The 18,094-nt window shown below is 37.5% G+C and overlaps 1 protein-coding gene across 7 annotated transcripts in view; it reads left to right on the top strand.

Moving 5' to 3' along the window:
- Positions 1–1,162: 1,162 nt before the first annotated feature.
- NFXL1 (nuclear transcription factor, X-box binding like 1) overlaps positions 1,163–18,094 on the top strand; it is a 51,780-nt gene continuing 34,848 nt past the window's right edge. The window contains exons 1-11 of one of the 7 annotated variants that reach the window (XM_073805225.1): positions 1,163–1,279; positions 1,614–1,859; positions 4,504–4,680; positions 8,514–8,623; positions 10,645–10,778; positions 12,776–12,954; positions 13,184–13,345; positions 13,448–13,548; positions 14,117–14,231; positions 15,892–16,016; positions 16,648–16,770. In XM_073805225.1, the coding sequence (XP_073661326.1) occupies positions 1,616–1,859; positions 4,504–4,680; positions 8,514–8,623; positions 10,645–10,778; positions 12,776–12,954; positions 13,184–13,345; positions 13,448–13,548; positions 14,117–14,231; positions 15,892–16,016; positions 16,648–16,770 (1,470 nt within the window). In that variant the 5' untranslated portion in view covers positions 1,163–1,279; positions 1,614–1,615. Of the gene's footprint in view, positions 1,860–4,503; positions 4,681–8,513; positions 8,624–10,644; positions 10,779–12,775; positions 12,955–13,183; positions 13,346–13,447; positions 13,549–14,116; positions 14,232–15,891; positions 16,017–16,647; positions 16,771–18,094 lie in introns of all 7 variants that reach the window. The other 6 variants (XM_073805224.1, XM_073805226.1, XM_073805221.1 and 3 more) reach the window with 6 other exon arrangements.

Below are 18,094 nucleotides of genomic sequence, written 5' to 3'. Positions count from 1 at the left end.
CAAGGGCAACTTACTTAACCTGTCTGTGCTTCAGTGTTCTCAGCTGTAAAATGGGGATAACAGGATTATTGTGAGTACCACATTGTTAATATACATATATATGTAAAACGCTTTGAATAATGCCTGGAACTTAATAAATGCTATATAAATATTAGGTACTTATTATTATTATTATTATTATTATTATTTTTGCGGTACGCGGGCCTCTTGCTGTTGTGGCCTCTCCCGTTGCGGAGCACAGGCTCCGGACGCGCAGGCTCAGCGGCCATGGCTCACGGGCCCAGCCGCTCCGCGGCATGTGGGATCTTCCCGGACCGGGTCACGAACCCGTGTCCCCAGCATCGGCAGGCAGACTCTCAACCACTGCGCCACCAGGGAAGCCCGGTACTTATTATTAATGTAGAGGAATTAATTAGGTTGAAGGCTTGTAAAGGACCGTGTAGTCCCAAACAGCAATCAGTGTATTTCTCAATCCCAGATACAACCCCGAATTTTTGAAATTTCTCCCACTCCCTCCTCTTTCTTTATTTCTTATTGAAAACAGCGAAGTCAGAAGAATCAGGACCAGACCTGGCTCCTTCCTACTTTCCTTAATAAAGGCTACTTTAGAGAGCTGTCGTGACGGTAAAAATCGGCTTGCTTCAGGAAAAGTATATTGTTAACTATAAAGGACTATGATAATAATGCCGTTAGATTTATCCTCTACATTGCTTTTACAATTCAGAAGTGCACTTTCTCCACTCCAGCCACTTTTCCGCAACACGCCCTCAGCTTTCCCTCCCTCTTCCCCAACACCGAAGCGTCTTCTTTATAAGTGCCTCCTCCCTTCTGTGAGAAAAGTTTCCTACCACCAGAAAGCCCGAAGGCGAGGCTAAAGATGGCGGGCAGTCAATTACGACCCCTGAGATAGCCTCCCGATACCGAGCTGGGTTTAGGGTAGTCGCACGGAAAAAGCGGCATCCTCTGGGTTTTGAACACCTCCGCCCCACCTTGCGCCCTCTCTGTGTGCCCACCCTGTCCGAGCTCCAAAGCACGCCGGGAATTGTAGTTTCCGAAGGCCCGCTTCAGTTAGCGCATGCGTTCCGAGGCCTTCCCCCCCCCCCCCCCCACAGACACGGTTCCGGATGAGGAAGCGGCTAGTGATGCCACGCGTTCTGCGAGCGGTGGGCGGGGGCTTCTGGGAACTGTAGTCGTTGAAAGCGGGCGCCGTCAGTAAGGGGACGTAGCTTTCTTTCCTCTGGGTACGCTACTGCAGTTGGTTCCCGGCGGCAGCCGCTGGGTCAGTCTGCAGTTCTCCCGTAACGGCGCTCCAACTGAGTCCGAGGAGGCGCTTTCCTCCTCCCAGGTTCTCCTTCTTTGGCGCTGGATGCCCCTTGACTCGCGGTCCATTTCTCTGCCTAGTCCTCTTCCTCTTCGATACATCTCCAAAGCCCGGGCTCAGCGGGGACTCGCCCTCTGGGAGAGACAGGGCCGCGACCTTTTCAAACCCGGTCCCCACCCCGCGGAGGCCGTCCTCATTCCGCCTCTCACACCGGCTTCCCCCGCTGTCCTTTTTCCCCGCCTTGGTACCACCGCGCTCACGCTCCTTCCACTCTTTTTTTTTTCCTCTACAGGGATGGAAGCTTCCTGGCGCCAGGTGGCCAGTGGCCGAGGCCGAGCCCGAGGACGGGCCACTGCGGTCCCCTCCCCAGGAAATGGAGTCCATCTTCGCGGCGCCGGAGGAGGGCGAGAGAAGGGGTCGGTGGGCGCTGCTGGCCTTGGCCCCATTCCCGGTGGAGCTGCAACCCCTGCGGCTGCAGGTAGCTCAGCCCGGCGCAGCCCCGCGGGATCTGAAGCGCCGCAGACTTCCGTGGCCAGTGGTGAGAATGGCTCCCGTCCTCGGGCTCACCTGGATGCCTACCTACTAAGGCACTTGCTAGTCAGAACTGCCTTCGCATCCATTTCTTTCCTTCTCCTTCGGGAGTTTATTATTGGTCTCACTTCTCAAACCTTTCAGGCAGCTACTCATTCTAGGCCGATTCCCATCACACCTCTTTCATCATCACTGTAATTGATATTAATCAGTGTTACTTCTCCGTCCAATGTTCTTCCCTTCACTCTTTTTTGCCTACTGAATCCCCCCAGTTGCAGACAGTGGCCTGGGGGGCTGATTTAGCCTATAGTTTGGTTTGGTTAACACAATGCATTAAATCTGAATTGGTTGCCAGCAGTTTTTTGGTTTTTCTTTTTAAAATCTCATAAAAATCTGGTTAACAACTTTTCTTGTAAGATAAGGTATTGTGGCATTGGTACTTTTGTGCGTGGCAACAGTCGGCTGGGCTGAGGCGCAGAAATCTTATTTAGATTGGGTTTAGGCTTTCCACTTGACATTGTGTTTCCTATTTCCTACTTCTGGGGCCAGTTGTCATTTTCCATTTTTATTTGATTGCCTTAGTTTAGTAACTTTAATTATCTATGTTCTGTAAACACTTGAGCTTGTGGTACTTTTTTCAACTGCGGTTCCTAGTTACAAATTTCATGTCCTTTCTGGGATGTATCTGGTGTGGCCTTCTCCAGCTTTCAATAATCCTTCATCCAAGGCAGTGTTTTAGTGGAGCCTGGGAGCACACACGCAATTCTAAGTTGTCCATACTAATGAAAGAATTCAGGGGGCTAAGAGAATAATCCCTAAAATCATTTTATTGTTGTATTTAGAATGTATTTTTCAAAATATATTTTTTGCGGGGAGGAGCAAATTGAGCTCCTGAATGTCTCCTAAGCTAATTTTAAAGATAAGTGGTATTCTCTTGGTTACTGAGTTTATGATAGTGGTGGTGGTGAGGTGTGCGAGAGGGAGGACTGTGAACAGTTTTGGTAAGCTTTCTTGGATTTTGTGGATAGTAGAAAACCAAGCATCCTTTAACTGGATAATTGAGATTTGACCGTAAGAAATAATATATGGTAAGGTTGCTTTGTCAGCTTTCTTTGAGATGATCTTATGTAGGTCCATTGATCAGGTTATGAATGTTTTTATTATATCTGTCTAATTCAGCCTTTTAAAAAATGTCTTTTAAGTGCTCATTTCTCATAATGACATTTATCATCTTATTGTACATAACGTTTTGAGTCATATATCTTATAGCAATTACGTTTCTCCTAGTACTCAAAGATTCCGATGTGGGCACTGTACATTTTCCTCCAGTTTTACTTGAAACACTGAGTAGTCCCCAGCCAAGCTGGCTGCAGTAAGAGAAGGAAAACATTTCATGAGGAAAATAAAAGATAAAACATCATTAAGTACAAATACACCACCTAAAATAAGAAAGTTTGTATTTTTAGTGGCTCATCAGTTTCAAGCGTAAAGTGGCACTAATTATGGGCACTAATGAATTAAGATCAGTTTAGTATGTTGTGACTCCTTTCTTGAACTATGGTTGCTGTCCAGAAGAGTTTATTAACACTTAATGCTTGCAGAGAATTTTCATGGTCCTTGCTCTTGAGGAGTTTGAAGTCTCATTGGGAAAGTGCTGTGAAGTAATTTAATTCTTTTTGTGTTATTAAGCAAGTAACAAGAAGTACAGACAGGGCTTCCCTGGTGGCGCGGTGGTTGGGCGTTCTTCTGCCGATGCAGGGGATACGGGTTCGTGCCCCGGTCCGGGAAGATCCCACATGCCGCGGAGCGGCTAGGCCCGTGAACCATGGCCGCTGAGCCTGCGCGTCCGGAGCCTGTGCTCTGCAACGGGAGAGGCCACAACAGTGAGAGGCCCGCATACCGCAAAAAAAAAAAAAAAAAAAAAAATACAGGTACAGACAGTGCTAAACAGAATAGCAGAAGAACTAATCCAAAACTTACTTAACATTTCTTTTTGGAATGAAGTTGTTGTAAGAGACATATTTTCCATGTTAGCAATATTTTGTATGGGATTAATGTTAAATAAGTATGATTTGTGACCACATCTTAATAAAGACACAAAGTCCTTGAGCTTTCTAAGAAGCAGATTGTAAACATAGTGGGTAGACAGTGAATACTGTTTGTGCAAGGTCTTTGGTGGGCCAAGACAGGCTGGGTTATAGTGTGCAAGAGGATGGTTTGAGAAAGCGCCTGACTCTGCTGATTCTGATGTGCTCCCAGTGGGTATGCTTCCCTTGTTTTAAAAATCACTGTGTACCATTCAATTTTTAAACATCTCACTTCAGTTTTGTTAATATCCTGTTTTGAGGTTGATCACCAGTTTTTTGATACTTTATCATAGCTTTATAATTTTAAAAATTGATTTGTTAGTCATTCGAGAACAATTAGTTGGCATTTAGCGGAATATTTAACAAAAGTGTAAGTTTGTATTGTGGTATTCTCTTTACTCGTGTGACAAGAAATTTGAAAATACTTTTTTCATGGATGATAGTGAAATAGAATGCGCCAAAGATGACTTTTAAATCTGTATTTTAATAATGTATTGGTATATCATGCCTTGCTTTTTGAGAGATTGTTTTGCAGAAATGAAACTCATTTTTTTTTCTTTTAAGCAGAGCTGATGTCTCAAAAGAAATTTGAGGAAATCAAGAAGGCTAATCAAGCTGCAGCCAAAAAACTTGTTGAAGAACACCTTAACTCTTCATCTGAGGAAGAAGGAGATGAGGATTTTGAAGGAAAAAGAGGAAAAATAGTTGCTAATACGTTTATAACTTACACTACTCAGACAGGTACTGTATGAGCTTTTCAATTTTGACATTTTTACATCAATGAAAATACATTCCTGACTTTTTCTGACACCTTTACTCTATGTGGAATAGGTTTTGCATCTTAAGAATGAGCATTTTTGTGTTGTAGAGTTGAATTTTTGTACCTTTTACTATTTGAGTTATACGTTGTATAACGCTAATCTTTCTATAAAGCAAATAGGATGGCAATGTCTCTTACAGCCTTAGAAGTTCTCTTTTGTGTTTAATTGGCATTTCATTAGAATGCTGGGAGGGGGATGCCAAAGGTCCCTGTGCAATGAGTGGGGTCAGGTTGTTCCTAATGATGATTTGATTGCACTTGAGGACTTTGAATACTCCTTTAAATCTATTCTTCATTATTCTCTTTGTCATCATGTTAAATGTACCTTGAAGTCAATTTCATTTCTTGACTTAATTCCTTTATTTTATATCTTACAACTTCTGATTTTTATATGTAAAAAAAATCTAAGTCTCCTCAGGTCTGAAGTGTTTAATCACATTATATGTTGTATATATCCGGGTTACTCTCAAAGCCACATTTGTTTGTGAGAGAGACGGCCAAAGTGATGTCACTGTGAAGATTTGGGACTAAGTGTAGAAGTAGATTATTTTAAATGTAAGTCTCTTACACATTCCACATTTTATGCTTATAGTCATTATTGGAAACATTCTTGCATGCATTATCCGTATTAGTTGCCTGAGTATATTGACGGCATCATGAACATAGGTACACATCATCAAAAAGCTTTCCAAGGAATTTACCATATCTGCCAAGGAATTAAGATTAGGAAGCTTGACTAAGAAGTCTGGTTGAGCCACGTAAAAATTGATAAAGAGGAACCTTAAGGTTAGGAGGTTTCTTGCTTTTAGAGAACTTCATAGAAAGTAACCTCAAGTATCCTGCTTCAAGAAGACCTCACTGAAACCACTCTAGATACAGATTTTATTTTTAAATAGGAAATTCAGTGATATAACTCAGTATTTCTGTCTAGTGTTTAGAAAACTTTTATCATTTGTAAGTTTTATTAATTTTTTTAAAAATTTATTTATTTATTATTGGCTGTGTTGGGTCTCTGTTGCTGCGTGCGGGCTTTCTCTGGTTGCAGTGAGCAGGGGCTACTCTTTGTTGCGGTGCACGGGCTTCTCATTGTGGTGGCTTCTCTTGTTGCAGAGCACGGGCTCTAGGCATAAGGGCTTCAGTAATTGTGGCACGCGGACTTCAGTAGTTGTGGCTCGCGGGCTCTAGAGCGCAGGCTCAGTAGTTGTGGCACATGGGCTTAGTTGCTCTGCGGCATGTGGGATCTTCATGGACCAGGGCTCGAACCCTTGTCCCCTGCATTGGCAAGCAGATTCTTAACCACTGCACCACCAGGGAAGTCCCACTTTTATTAATTTTTAACATGGCTTTCATCTTAAAGTGTTAAGGCAATTTTTCTTATACGGTATTATGTCAAATCCATAAATATTTTGATTTTCGTTCCTTTGTGTTCTGTACTTTGCCTCTACCAAAGTAAGGAAATCTGATCACTTAACTTTAGAATGATAAATGCCAGGGTCATGAGATGGTTCCCATCTCATATTAGTGAATTGAATACCAAAACTTTACCAGAGAAGTTCGTTCTTTCTGTCTGAGCACAGCCTTTATACTTTTGTGATATCTCAGATTTCAAACTTGAATGGTCAGCTTCCTGATGGGTATCGCTGTCTTGCTGGCCTATGGAAACACAAACATATGTTGAAAGATAACTTATTTCTTCTCTTGTTCCCTTTATCTCTATTAATACTATAATTTTCCCAGTCACCTACCTAAGCCAGAAATCTGGGAGCAGGGTTGGCATATACACGCATGAGTGTGTTTTATTCGCTACTACTCCTCCCCTCTGCCCGTCAGACAGCTCGTCTAACACAGCACTCTTTCCTTCTGAACATCGACTTTTCAAAGCAACACAATCTAATTGTCACCGAGTCCTGCTGAGTTTTACTTCCTCAATTTCTTAAATTCATCCCACCACTCCCCACATGCTATCATCACCTTAATTCAGGCCCCTACAGCTGTTTAATATGTGGATTAAATCCACATATTAACTCTGTGAGGTAGATATTACTATTACTATTGTTACTATTTTAAAGATGAGAAAACTGGGACAGACGCATTAACTTGCTCGAGGTCATTTTTTGCTTTATCTGCTGTTAACTGCCTCTTAACTTCAGGTACTTCATGTTTCCAGTCTTGGCCTCCTTCACACTCATTTTTCTTCAGTTGCCAGAGTGATCTTTTTATGCATGACTTCAAATGCCATGCTATCTGTCGTGACATCTTGGGCAGTATACTTTATTGTTGCAGCCAAATTTTAACACATTTTTCAAAGAAATCTTACATAAATTTTATGAGTATAAGATTAGACTTTATTTTATTACAGCGTGTTCATCTTGTTTTCATATTCTATTTTACATGTTAGCTGTTAAATTAGATGAAATTTTAAAATGTTATACATTTGTTAGAGCCAGCTGTGTCAGAAAGCAGAATAAGTACACAGAATATGATTATTAAGTCTGCCTTTAAGAATCTCTTCAAACTTCGATATTGGTTTAAAATAAAGCAATTGTCTTTAATAAGTTTATAATATTTTATAGTTGGGGAGTAATTTTATGTATATTTTGTATAATATCATAAATTATACTTGCATTTATATTATGGTAGAGCAAGTTTTTGTGAGTGTTGTGTTTACTTGGATGATCTTAGAAAGTAAAGAATTATCTAAGTGTCCTATTTATTTAATTTTTCTTTTTGGTAACTTAAATTTTGGTTTGTACCATTTTATTGCCATGGGAAGTTCTGTACTTACGATAGTTTATATTATTAGTGTACTTGGAGACTCGGTTAACCTCTATTGAACAATCTTTATTGTACTAAAGGCCTGTAGGTTTATTTCTCTTACACTAAAGTGACTCAGATTATTGTCCTTTTGTTGTTGTGTGTGCTTTTGGGTAGCTTTTCTGCCTTTCATCGTGCTGTTATTTCTTGGACCTTCCTGTGTTCAACCCTTGCTGTGGCATAGCATAGTCGTCAAGAGGGCTCACTTTGGAGTCATACTGAAGTTACTTAAGTGTTCTGTGCCTCAGTTTTCTCATCTGTAAAATGAAAGTAAAAATAGCTTATTTAATCTTACTGAAATAAGAATAGTACAGTGCCTAGCAAGTAAATGCTTAATAGTTGCTTAAAGGAAATACAGTCTAGTAATTTTTATCTAAGAAGTCATGCTTCCTTTTTTAGCAGAAATAGCATAATTTAATGAAACAAGGTTATTATACTGTATTGATCTCAGGATCTTTTCATTCAACAGATTTTTACTAAGAATTTGCTATGCGTCAGACACACACACACACACAGACTTTTACACACTTACACATTCATACGCATATGCTTATATTTAGGTTCAATGGCTTTGCTGAGCTTTGACTTTGCAGTTCCTTTCACTTTGCTTTTTGATATGCTTTCCCTTGTTACTTGACATCTTGCTGCTGTTGCCTGTGACTCTGCCCCCACCAGATTTGTTAAGGACTGTAACAGCAAGTATACTCTGAGAGAAGGTCAAGGTAACTGTTTTTGAATCAAGTACATAAGATGTAATGCATGGACTTTGTGACCTCTTGGCAGTTCACTGGTTGCTTTTTTCTTAAACTTCTCATTTTTTCAGCTATATTTTGAGCAATTGGTATTACTAGACAGTTCTCACATAATGTGGTGCTGTTAGTGAGTTTGTGTTATTTTCAGATGTTGCTTAACCTGAAGTTTTCAATTTTTAAATTTCAAGATGGAGATGTTCGTGAGTTAGAGCGAACAAAACAGTATGTAAATGAAGCTTTTCAAGCAGGGGCTATGACATGCTTAATTTGTATTGCTTCAGTGAAGAGAAACCAAGCAGTAAGTTTTTCTCCTTATCTAAATTATTGTTATCTCCCCCAAATGTCTTATTTTGCATTTATAATTTGTAACCATTTATTATTCTTTTTGCTTATTTTTGTTTAAGAATACTTCATTTGAGAATTCTCTTTATGAATTGATACTCAATTTTTGGGAATCTTTAATTAAAAGAAAAATAGCTCTAAATGAGCAATCAATATTTTTAGCACTCTTAAAATAAATGAAGCAAATATTTTCAGTGTCAATGCATATGTCAATTTGATAAAGCATTTTTAGTATCAGTACTTTAGAGATTCCCATAAATACTGAAATATTAAGTAAACTATATTTCATTACTTTCAGCAGGTTTAAAATAACATAGATATGCTCCCTGCCTTCAAGGAAGTAAAACCTAGCAATGACAATTAGAGTTTATTAGTGAGCTTCTCTTGTGTGGAAAGTGGCTAGGGTTAATGGGGAGAGATGGATTCAGAGAAAACTCATGTACGTAGAGACGCTATGGCCTAACGGTGAAGTTATGTATATATACATTTAAAGGGCATTAATAAAGCAATTAAGGGGATGTGATGACTGAATATGATAGACTCACCATTTAGACCTCAGCTTAATCCACTACTATTATAGCAGCATTGCCTAGAGAAAGAAAGACAGGTCAGATGTGAAATGGATTGGTCGTGTAGAGTGAATCAGAAATTTAAAATATATCGGGTAGGATAGTGTAGCAGACGCAGGTGCCTTTGGTGCCCTGAGTCACATCTGGTTGTCTTACTCTGATTTCAGCTGCAGTGGAGGAATAGGCTCTCTGCATGCGGATGCAGTTTCACTGTAAACACTTGCTATGTGTGTGAATTTTTTTTTTTCCAACCTCAGTGCTTTCTCCTTGAGAACTGACTCAGCCAGGAAATGGGTGTAGTGCAGAGCAGAGTTAATGTCCGTTGGGGCAGCATTCCACCATAGGGAGCTGGGGGATGACTGCCCTAGCCTCCTGTTTGTTAGTGGTTGGGGCTGGGGGTGTCCTAGGCATGTTTTACGTGGTTTTTCAGAGCATCCCTAGCAGGACTGAACTTTGGCCCTTAGTGATAGTCAGCTCAGCAATATACAGTTTATTGGTATTTCCTCTTCCCTATCTTGGCCTTTTACTTATGCATCCCAGTTCTTTTCTTAGGCACTGCTTTGGGGGGAACTCAATCTAAGAAGTTGGCTTTTTTTCAGTGCTCCTGCCGGCTTATGCAATATATTCCATGTCTGATTTTATTGAACAACTGCAAAATGTTATGATGAAAAGTGAACTGATTTTTGTCAGTTATAGCAAAGTATTGGCTGGTTAAAAAAATTAATTTCTGTTATTCCTTAAGCTGTTAAATTTCGTATATGTGTGTTTGTTGTGTGTGTGTGTATATATATATACACACACTGAAGTTTTTTGCTCACCTAATTTTTAGAATTTAGCATTAAGTGCTAGACTAATAGGTTTTATATAACTGTAGGGCAACATAGAGATTGTATGTACATATTTGTGTTTAAGGATTTTTTTGTGGTGTTATTTATAATTGGAAAAATCTTAAATTTCCAACAACCTGAACTTGGTTAAATTATGGTAGACAAATCAACATGATATCTACTGTACAGCTATAAATATCATATTGTATGAACCTACTTGATAAGGGTAAATGCTTATACTGTGTTAAAAGAAAAGGCTATAAAGTTATATATCAGTACAGTATGACCTCATTTTTTAAAAGTATGAAATATATACAAAAAAATTGGAGACTGCAGAACGTTAGCAGTAGTTGTTTCTAGCTGAATGAATCAGCATGATTAATACTATTTTTCTTTAAAGTGTCCTACATGTACATTAGTTTTTATAAAGAACATTTCTTCTGTTATGCCGGAAGGAAAGTTTTTTCCTTAATCCTTATGTAGCTCTTAAATAGTTTAGTGTGGTGCTTATTTTAAAGTATTGTGGAATTATCAAAGAAAAATCATTGCATACTTGTTAATTTCTGATACCTTTGTCTTAGGTTTGGAGTTGTTCAGGATGTTTCTGTATATTTCACATGCCCTGTATCCAGAAGTGGGCTAAAGACAGCCAGTTTCTGGTATCTTCTCCTTTGACGGATGATGATTTTGGAAAGAGAGATTATCCCTGGCCTTGGTAACTTTTTCTAATTTAGTTGGAATGTTTAGTTGTAAAATAAATGAAAATTGTAGCTCCTCAGTTGCTTTATTGGCAGCTTCAGTATCCGTGCTTGGCCTTCAATTAGTCATTTGGTTTGTGAAGATATGAGACCTGCTAATGGCTCCCCCCGCCACCCCAGTTTATATAACTACTAGTTCCTTTTGCTAACTAATAAATAATTCAGACTCTGTTTTTCCCCTGCAAAACGACTCCTTAGTAATCCTTTTTAAAGAACTTTCATTTCTTTAGAAATAGAATCCATCAAAATTCTGGTACTTCTCTCTGGAGCTCCTTTTAGTATGTATTGGTATCACATTGTACAAGACTGTCCTCTAACATTTTGATCAATGACTTCCGATTTTATCCTCAAAATCTCTCAAAACTGCAGGTGTAAATCAATAGCCTCACATTCTTTCAGGACCACTATAATTTGCCTTCTCTGTTTCTTCATACAGAAAACAACACACTTAAGTAAATTGGTATCACTTTAAAGTCACGGTCTGTAGCCTTAGCTGGGTTGTAAGTCACTTTCCTTCCTTCCAGCTTGAATTAATGATCCAAACTTTTACCATAATTTAGAAGATTTGCTAGGTAAAAAGAGTTAAATATTTTAAAATGCAGAAACGTCTTTTTATAAAGAAAACATCAAAAATTTCTCTATTCTTCTCTTTCATGTGACTCTCTTCTCAAGTTTCAATTTTCCAAAGACAGAAAGCCAGACTAGTGACGGAATTTTCTTTTACTATAAGTTACTACTAAAACATAACATTTTTCTCTAATAATCTATATTAAACTTTTACATATACAAAATTACTTTTCCACTCCCACCTCCCATTTTCTTTAGCCCCTTCAATTTCTTTTCCTCTCTCAGTATGAATAATCTAAAATTTGTCTGAGCATTTACTCTGTATATTAACAAACATGGAAGGATCTTAATCAGCTCCCCACAGGAAACTTGGAATATGCTTCATATTATATTATTAAGAAACAAGAAGAGAATTTTAATTAATTCCAATTAATTTCATCTATTTAAAAAGATAACCATGGATAGGCAGAGTTTCCCAAACTGTGTTTTCATTTTTTCTCTCTTCCTTTCTTTTTAATTTTAATGAAAACAAACAAATAAACAAAAAACTACAGGTGTATATTATCCAATCTTATTAAATTTTCTATATTTATTATGTTAGTTTGGCTTCTAGGACTAAAACTGCTTTATTTTAATCTTGATAGGTAAAAATCTGCTTTAGCAGAGAATGTGCAACAGTATTTCAACTTTTCTTTGACCTAGGTGCATTTGAAATATATATATTTTGTATTAGATGTTGAGAAATACGAAATTCTTTGTTTATTTTCACACATTTTTCCCCGTAATTCTAGATTTTAAGTCATGTTTCTTGCTGCTGTATTACCTACCTATAACCGATGTCTCTCTTCTTCTTGCTATTACTAATACATTTTGCTTATTTGTAGACCACCCAACCAAACTTTTAAAACATTGAACTTTATAAAATTGGAATGAATATCTCAAGAATAAAGTTCAGGTTGTTAGTAGAAAGCTAATGTTGCTTTCTTTTGTAGCTGTATTTTAGATATGTGTTGTTTAATATGGTAGCAACTATCCACACGTGGTTATTTAAATTCTTAAAAATTATGAAATAGAAAATTGTTTCTTCCTCAGTTGTACGCAATAGCCACATTTCAAGTGCTCACTAGCCATGTGTGGCTAATGGCCACTGTGTTAGACGTGACAGGTATAGAACACTTCCATCATCTCAGGAAATTATTGGACAGAGCTCTTCTAGATGGTTGAAATTGATTTTAGTAAAATCTTGTTTCTTACTAATATAAAGATGGAGCAGAGGTTACATTAACATAAAACTGATTGTGTATACTCTGTTATTAAGTATATTTATATTTCTGCCTCATGTCACTTTTATAATTGAAATTAACTTCAGCAATTTCATTCTTCATAGTCCAAAATGTAGGTTTGAATACAAACGATCTGACACACCTAGTAGGTACTACTGCTATTGTGGCAAAGTGGAAGATCCACCTTTAGATCCGTGGCTTGTGCCTCATTCATGCGGCCAAGTATGTGAGAGAGATTTTAAACCTCCTTGTGGCCATAAGTGTTTACTTCTCTGCCATCCAGGTGAGTTATATATTATATTTCTAATTGTGGGTGGTTATTTCTTCTCATGTTGAAGTAAAAAAAATTGTGAGAGTTGAACTCAGAACTTAAGTTTACATAAGAAAATATTGGAAGGGATTGCCTTTTAAAGTATCAGTATGGAAAGCTTTAGAAATTACTGATAGGTGTAGGAACTGAAAATTTTTACTTTTGACTTCTGATTATTTTTCCCCCTTTCATTGGATTCTAGGTCCATGCCCTCCTTGTCCTAAGATGGTCACAACTACTTGTTATTGTAAGAAAGCAAAACCTATCCCTCGTCGGTGCAGTGCTAAGGAATGGTCCTGTCACCTGCCATGTGGACGGAAATTGCTTTGTGGACAACATAAATGTGAAAATCCTTGTCATGCAGGTAAAAGGTCATACCTGTTAGGTGTTCCGGCCTTAAGCAGAAGTCAAAGCAGTCTGTGTTGCTTTTATAATATTCCATGCTAATTTATCATTTTGATTTTAGGAAGTTGCCCACCCTGTCCAAGAGTTAGTAGGCAAAAGTGTGTCTGTGGCAAACAAGTAGCTGAAAGAAGTTGTGCAAGTCCACTGTGGCACTGTGATCAAGTAAGTGTATATGCATTTTGAGGAGTGGGTGTTAAAGTATACAGAAGCATAAACAATTAGAAATGCTAATGAGGTTTAGTTGGATAAAAGGAGAGGAAGAATAGCAACTCAGATGCATTATATTCATGTTTTAGGGAACTTTTTCAATTTAATATCATTTTAATTTTTTTTCAAATTAACAGCTATTTGTTGAATTTTGGATTTAGTACGTATGTACTTTCCTCTTTTCCCTCTTCTTGAGTTAATCCAATTGGAAGTAGTATTGATTCTGTAGATTGTCTTAGAATTGGCATGGTTTTAGTACCATTTGGAAATCTTTGGTGGATGACCATGTGAAACTGCATGTTCTTTTTCCTTTATTACATTTTAAAAATATACTCCCTGGCGCATAAGCAATGTGTATGTATATGCTTATGCATATATACATGTGATACCTATGTAAGATATAAAGCATCATAATTTGAGGAATCTAAAGAAGTTGCTTATTTGTGACTGAGAAACGATTATGTCATGTACAAAGTCTTTTGTTAACTTTTAAGTCGTTAGTGCTTATTGCATTTTATTTTAGGTATGTGGGAAAACACTGCCATGTGGTAATCATACGTGTGAGCAAGTTTGCCATGTAGGTGCTTGTGGAGAATGTCCTCGATCTGGGAAAAGGTTCTGTCCCTGTCAGAAGTCAAGTAAGACTTTTTAAAAAACCTTTAATGGGATTATAATTATTTATCATGCTAATTAGAGTACTTTCCTAATTAAATTAGATTTCTCTGGGAGCTCATAATGTAGTTTCAATAATAATACAAATTTGATATTAGATTTCTGTACATTTGGATGAGAGGACAATATAGCATAGTGGATTAAGAACTCAGATTTTGGGCCCAAACTTCCTGAGCCTCTGAAATGGGGGGCTTGTCAATCTCAGACCAACCGCTTTTCAGTCCATCAAAGCACATTGAAGGTGTACCTTTGGTTTCCATCTGTACCCCCTCCCAACTCCCCAGTTCTTTCAACCAGTGAGGAAAAGTCATTTGGGGAAGTAAATGTCAATAAACTGCTCTGCATGCTGATAAAGAAAGAAACAAACAAACAGACAAGAAAACCCAGAAAAAAACTGTGAAGTAGAGTGAAAATAATAGGCTGTTTTTCGAGATTCATTATTTTCGATTATCCAAGGGTCACCATGCTGAATAGTGTGCGGACACATGTAAATCTGTTTAAATAAGATTATGATGAATGTAAGTGTTCCAAGATATGTTCCTTTTAGTTCCTCTCCCCTTCTCCCTTTCTTTTTTTCCATCCATGAATAAATCTCTGCTAAAATTTGAAAAAAAAAAAAAAAAGACTAGGCATATGTGGGTTCAAATCTCACCTTCATGAACTGCAGTTTTCTCAAGTTAAATGGGGACAGTAATAGTACCTTCTTTATAAGATAATTGTGAGAATTAAATGATAAAATGCACGTAAAGTATTTAGTATAGTGGCCAGCACATAAAGGAAACCTAATAATTATAAGCTATTGTTATTGTTGGGTATTAGATTGTAGGTGAATTTAGTTTGGGCTACTTTGAGATAAAGGCATAGAAGGGTTACAGTTCGAGTTCACTTTCTTGACTCAGCACCAGTACCAGCACACATATTTATAAGATTATTGCAAACACTTGTTATAATATGTTTATGTTAAAGGTCAGTTTCATAGTTTTTAAGTCTAGATCTATTTTTTTCCTCCATCCTATGAGGTTGTTTAGAGCAAATTTTTTTTATTGTTCTATATATTGTAGAATTCTTCATAGTAGTTTACAAGGGCTTACTCATTTCTTTAGAAAAGTATTTCTGAAGTAGTTAGCTCATAAAAATATGCTTCTTGGGGCTTCCCTGGTGGCGCGGTGGTTGAGAGTCCGCCTGCTGATGCAGGGGACACGGGTTCGTGCCCCGGGCCGGGAGGATCCCGCATGCTGCCGAGAGGCTGGGCCCGTGAGCCATGGCCGCTGAGCCTGTGCGTCCGGAGCCTGTGCTCCGCAATGGGAGAGGCCACAGCAGTGAGAGGCCCGCGTACCTCAAAGAAAGGAAAAAAAAAAAAAATGTATATATATATATATATATATATATATATGCTTCTTGAGAATGGTAACTTGTCATGTATCGAATTCTTTTTAAAAGGCATAAGCTTTACAAATATAGGGGTTATTTTCTTTAAAGTTAACTTTCCAATAAATATGTAGATGCAAAAGTTCATAGTCTGAAAGACCTGTCATTTTCTAGGAATCCAGAAGTACATGGCACGTTATTAATACTTTATAATAATGTATGTTATTTTTAATATTGATTTTTTTTGTCTGCTTCTAGAGTTTTCTTTGCCTTGTACAGAAGATGTACCAACTTGTGGAGACAGTTGTGACAAAGTACTTGAATGTGGAATCCACAGATGTTCACAGCGTTGTCACCGAGGTCCTTGTGAAACATGTAGACAAGTTAGTCATGTCCTATAATGATTACTTTTAACAGTTATCTGTCATAATATGTCAAATGGGATTGTTTTGTAATTGTTTTCATAAACATCTGTGTCATGATCTAATATTTATGATGAAGCAGGAGAGTATGCCAGCAATTAAATCTGAAATTACCTTTTTTTTGTTTTGCTTGGTAAAAGTTTGAATGTTATCATTTTTATAGACTAGTGTGGGGTTGTTTATCCTCAGAAGATATTCAAAGCAATGATGAATTAGGCCTAGGGATGATAGGGGAAAAAATGCCTAGATGTCATTCTGGTTTTCACATACTACTAGATAATCCAGTTTTCTTGTTTTCCTGAAGCTAGATGTGTAGATGTTATTGTGTAACTAGATATAAGGGATTTTAATGTGTGATGTTGTTTTACTATTTAATATCAAATTTTTACTAAATTTAATAATGGAAATTCTGTGAAGTCTTTTTGGAACAAACAAATGTCTTAGGAAATTCTCCTTTAGTTTTTTAAAAGTCTTTCATACAAAACAGTCTTAAAATTTTCTCTTTCATTTTTTAGTAATTATAGAGATTACAGTGTGAAAAAAATCATGTCAACGAAAGTCAATTTTAATAGCATTTATTTGATTCTTCCAGGAAGTGGAGAAGCATTGTCGTTGTGGAAAGCATACTAAACGAATGCCGTGTCATAAACCGTATCTTTGTGAAACTAAGTGTGTTAAGTTGCGGGACTGTCAGAAGCATCAGTGTAGGAGAAAGGTAATAAGCTTGGAAAACTGATTTTAAAATTCTCTTGGATTTTTCATCTTTGGGCCCATGATAAGTGCCATCTTGACTTGTTCCTCAAATACTTAGGCATATTCTTTGCTTTCCATATGAAATATTAATAAATATTCTACATTATTGTTTGTATTAGTGGGAAATCTTACAAGGTTTTTAAATAACAAGGGTCTCTTTTTGTCCTATGCATAATTCCTTCTACTTGGTTCTTTGGCTGTTTCTGTTCCCTGACTTTATTATTTTTTTTTTTAAATAAATTTATTTATTTATTTATTGGCTGCATTGGGTCTTCGTTGCTGCGCATGGGCTCTCTCTAGTTGCGGCGACCGGGGACTACTCTTTGTCTCAGTGTGTGGGCTTCTCATTGCAGCAGAGCACAGGCTCTAGGCACACGGGCTGCTGTAGTTGTGGCACGCGGGCTCAGTAGTTGTGGCTCACGGGCCGTAGAGCACAGGCTCAGTAGTGTGGCACATGGGCTTAGTTGCTCCGCAGCATGTGGGATCTTCCCAGACCAGGGCTTGAACCCGTGTCGCCTGCTTTGGCAGGTGGATTCTTAACCACTGCACCACCAGGGAAGTCCCTGTTCCCTGACTTTAAAACATCATAGCAGTGTTAGTGGTAGTTTGTTTGCCATGTTAGAGGCTTAACTTCTGCTGTTCAGATCTTATTTATAGAATCTTGGTTCAGTATAAGGTCAACTGGAAAATTTTATTGAGTCTGTAGATTTGAAGTTTTTTTGAGTCCCTTTTATTATGAATTATCCCTCTATCTCTGGTAAGATACTTTGTTCTTAAATCTATTAAATATAGTGATTTCAACTTTGTTTTGCTTAGTGTTCATACAGTATATATTTTCCATTCTTTTACTTTGAACTTATTCAAATCTTTATATTTGAAGTGGATTTCTTATAGACAGCAATTAGATAATTGTTTTATTTAGATAATTATTTTATTTTAAATCTTTATCGTTTAATTTGGGTGTAGATCATTTACACTTATTGTGATCTTTAATAAAATGGTTGGATTTAAGTCTGTAATTTTCTATTTTTTCATCTGTTCTTTGTTTCTTTTCCCTCTTTTTGTGTCTTCTGTTTGAGTGTTGTCTTTCAATAATTCCATTTTACCTCCTTTATTCGATTCTTACACATTTTATACCCATGTATTTTATAAACCTCAAATATGTTGTTTTTATTTTTGCTTAAACAGGTATCTTTTAAAGAGTGTGAAAAAGTAAATAGTCTTTTATATTTATCATCAAACTCATGATTTTTGGTGCTTTTCATCCTTTTATATAGATTCAGGTT

This window comes from Tursiops truncatus, chromosome 5, assembly GCF_011762595.2.
Source record: "Tursiops truncatus isolate mTurTru1 chromosome 5, mTurTru1.mat.Y, whole genome shotgun sequence".
In the NCBI taxonomy this organism is placed as follows: Eukaryota; Metazoa; Chordata; class Mammalia; order Artiodactyla; family Delphinidae; genus Tursiops; species Tursiops truncatus.
Note: the sequence above shows the minus strand (reverse complement) of the source record. Positions and strands in the feature narration are given on the sequence as shown.